The sequence below is a fragment of the Vicia villosa genome, linkage group LG4 (genome assembly GCF_029867415.1).
Source record: "Vicia villosa cultivar HV-30 ecotype Madison, WI linkage group LG4, Vvil1.0, whole genome shotgun sequence".
NCBI lineage: Eukaryota > Viridiplantae > Streptophyta > Magnoliopsida > Fabales > Fabaceae > Vicia > Vicia villosa.
In genome coordinates, this window is record NC_081183.1 from 171648171 (window position 1) to 171651840 (window position 3670).

Here is a 3670-nt window from a genome sequence, read left to right on the forward strand (position 1 = left end):
CTACAAACCCTAGCAGAGGATTTGAGAGAGACATAATTCGCCAATTCTCACTTTAAAATGTTTGAAGTTTACTATAATGTCTATCAATTTTAAAAAATACATCGATGTTAAACCATTACATATGTAACATAAATGTTTGTTTATTTCATAATTTAACAATAAGTTTTTTGAAAATATTTAAATGATACTAAAAACTTAAAATGATATGATATTTTATAGTTGATATACTTATTTTTTATTAGAAATGCGGGTAACGGGTACGGGTATGGGTACATACATACCCAGAGGGCACGGGTACGGGTGGTAAAGTTGTTACCCAAACGGGTATGGACTCGGATACGGGGATTTTTTCTAACCGCGGGTACGGGGATGGGTACTATAGTACCTTACCGATACGCTGCCCATTGCCGTCCCTACTCGTCTCTATTTCTCTCTTTCCTTTTTATGCTGTTCCAAGCACACCCTAAGTCTTTACACCTATCTAATAAACATAATGAATATGTAATAGTGATGAAATATTAGATTGTAGCATAAATTTTACCATTAAACTAATTTCCGTTCTCAAGTAATTTTCTGCATTTAGCTTGCTGAAAAAAAATCAAATATCACCACGCATGAAATTGAGGTGAACCCATAAGGATTACTGGGAATGATTCGAAACATTTTGAAACGTTGTCATCACTTTCACTACAACCCAACAACAAATTTCAACGTTAAAACTGTCCTCACTTCACTCATTCACACTCTTTCCAATCCAAACCAAAACGAATTGAATGAATACAAATGGAGGAATCAACAACAACGAGAAGATGAAGAGAAACCCGCGTTTCAGATTTCTCATCCATGGCCTGAATGGGTAGACTTGATGGAATGTTTGCTCAAAAAGGGTCACTTCCATGCAGAGGGTAACCCCTTTTTGAATCCCCAATTGGGTTCAAAAGAATCCAATCTTATTAGAACCGCTTGCCTTAACTTTGGTAGAGACCATTCTCATCTTTTAAGGTATATAAAAATGTGATCTTTTAAGTAATTTGAGTTGTTTTGTTTGTGAAAGGGTTGGTTTTGAATGTGATGTTTAGGTACGTAGGCAAGGTGTTTGTGTTTATTACTAAATGACATTGGTAGTGTAATGGTTGCCTTGTTTCAATTCACAGTTGTTGTATGCATAAAGTACTTCTTAAATGATTTTGTTATAGCTAATCACACCTATTTCATAATTTTCCAAATGACTTTTTTTCCGCCAGGTTTTTGTCTCGAAAAGATATAGGAGTTATTGTAGCATTTGGATGTCCAAGCTTAGATAGGAAAGTGATCAACTCAGGAAAGCGTCTAAGAGCATATGCGGGCATTGATGAGGGAAATGTTGGTGATGATTGATGACCATGTTTCTACAGTCGTTTACTTTTCTTTATTGCACAGTTCACAATTTCGCTTCTATATGGCAATTTTTTTCCTAAACTTCAGTTGACTGATGCTACGACCAGGTGTGCAGCTCGTGTAATTTGAGGGGGAATTGTGAAAGGGCATTCGTGAACGCGCGTGAGAATGAAGGTGGAAGAACAATGGATGTTATGCGTATTATTTTGACTTATGGGCTTGACCCAATTATTGGTTCAGTGGATAACAAACCATCTCTGAATAAAATGGTAAAAGAATCTGTTAGAAGACTGCTGAAAAAGATAGTAGAGTGCAGTGCTGAAGACCAAAAACCCAATTTTTCAGACACCACAGAGGTTGCTGTCAAAGATGTTTATCACAATCCACAAGATAAAGGCAAAAAACACGGTCCTATGAAACAAGGCGATTGGCTTTGCCCCAAGTATGGCTTTATTTCTAACCAGTAATCATTTATTGTAAAACATTTGCACTATTTTTCTTCTTCTTTTTATGCCTGTTTATGCTTTCATTGCTAGATGCAATTTTCACAACTTCGCGAGAAATATCAAGTGCTTGCACTGTGACAACTTCTGTGAGGAAAAAATCAAGCAATTGAAGGAGGATAATAATCATTTACCTTTGAAGAAAGGAGATTGGATATGCAACAAGTAAGGACCAATTATATCATGTAGCTTTTGTATGACTAATATTTAATTTCTAAGTAAGACTGTTAATTTGGTAAATGCAGATGCAACTTCCTCAATTTTGCAAGGAATACAAGATGTTTGCAATGCAAAGAAGGGCCTTCAAATCGCCGTGTTAATCCAGGGGAGTGGGAATGCGAATCGTAAGTTATTGTTATTTTGTTTCGGTTTTTTTTTTTTGTTTTTGTTTTTTTTTAACTTGGTATTCAAATGAAAACTGTTTGTGTAGGTGCAACTACATCAATTTCAGAAGAAACATGGTTTGCCTGAAATGTGATCATAGAAGACCTAAGGTGTCAACTACTTCAAACTCTTCCCTTCAACCTCAAGGAGAAGATAGCAGATTGACTTTTGCAGGATATCGGTTTGATAGTAACAAAGAATCACCAATGGTGTCGGAAAGAAAGAGCAGAAATAGAGATTCACAAAAGTGGAGATTTGTAGAAGATGGAATTGAACATCATAGCTATTTAGAGAACTCAAATGATACTTCAGAAGTTTTAGCTTTTCCTATTGCTGGAGGTAAGACTGGCATGTCTAAGACAGAAAGGGGAGAAGCTTATAAGAATGAGCCGCTAAGTCAGTGCAAAAAGCACTCGTGGCAAAATGAAACCAATGACGAGTTTAGTTCTTCTGATGATCCGAATTCTGATGATGAAGAGATGGCTGAATGGTTTGGAAAGAGTAAGAATGCTAGGTAGAATTCTAGGAAGAGAGACTTTGATGATGAAGAGATGGCTGAATGATTTGGAAAGAGTAAGAATGCAAGGTAGAATTCTAGGAAGAGAGACTTTGACCTTATACTTCTAATGTTTGTATGAAGCGTTGAATTTTATGGCCAATACCAAGAGTCAATATATGTAACATACTTGTGAGGCTCCTTACTTTTTGTTGAGTTGCAACTGGAAGCATAGGTTGCATTAAGGTCGGTGGAGTAAAGTTTTGGCACATCCATGCTATGAGTTATGAGTTATAAAATTAGGATTTTTTGTGGTCAAATATAATGAATACATTATGCTTTTTTCTTTATTCTAGTTGAAGTGAGATGAGTTTGATTGTAAAGACAGTGTTGGCTGGCAAAGGAGAATATATTAGAAGTACAATCATATTTAATAATTATAATCAACTTTGTCACTTCTCGTCAAAATAAGTTCTAAATGTAATCATAATGACATGGTATTCGAAATGACAAAAACAACTTCTAAAAGTAATCAAACTTACACTTTTGTGTCTAACTCATCTTCACTTTTCTAAGCTCCATCACGTAAATGTTATCTTGTTCATTAGATTCAAACTCATGTTCTTCCACCTTGTCTCCATTAGGTGGGACTGTAGTGAGTCTAGATAAGCAGAATGCTGCACTTCGCTTCCACGACATCAGCCATAGTCAAAGACGGCTCGCAAAGAAATGGGATTGTGCCAAACACTATCATAACTGCACTATTCTTGCTAAAGCGACACCATTGACAACATAATATTTTACGATGTGGTTTTTGATGTTCAGAATTTTAAGGGAATTTTTTAATTTGTTGCTACATAGATGGCAATATTGAAGCTTGTTATAAGTATAGTATATATTTTAAAAAAGA

At 35.6% G+C, this 3670-nt stretch overlaps 1 protein-coding gene across 1 annotated transcript; it reads left to right on the top strand.

The window, feature by feature from the left end:
* The first annotated feature begins 502 nt into the window (after nucleotides 1-502).
* LOC131600297 (zinc finger protein VAR3, chloroplastic-like) lies at nucleotides 503-3174 on the top strand. Its single transcript, XM_058872480.1, has 6 exons — nucleotides 503-1002; nucleotides 1245-1362; nucleotides 1485-1819; nucleotides 1914-2045; nucleotides 2126-2224; nucleotides 2311-3174. The coding sequence occupies exons 1-6, from the start codon at nucleotides 650-652 to the stop codon at nucleotides 2780-2782; spliced, it is 1509 nt and encodes a 502-aa protein (XP_058728463.1). The 5' UTR covers nucleotides 503-649; the 3' UTR covers nucleotides 2783-3174.
* The last annotated feature ends 496 nt before the right edge of the window (nucleotides 3175-3670 follow it).

Coding starts and splice junctions, on each gene's coding strand:
- LOC131600297 (XM_058872480.1), top strand. CDS start 650: ATGATTCGAAACATTTTGAAACGTTGTCATCACTTTCACTACAACCCA. Junction 1,003..1,244: donor GACCATTCTCATCTTTTAAG/GTATATAAAAAT, acceptor TTTTTCCGCCAG/GTTTTTGTCTCGAAAAGATA. Junction 1,363..1,484: donor CGGGCATTGATGAGGGAAAT/GTTGGTGATGAT, acceptor TGCTACGACCAG/GTGTGCAGCTCGTGTAATTT.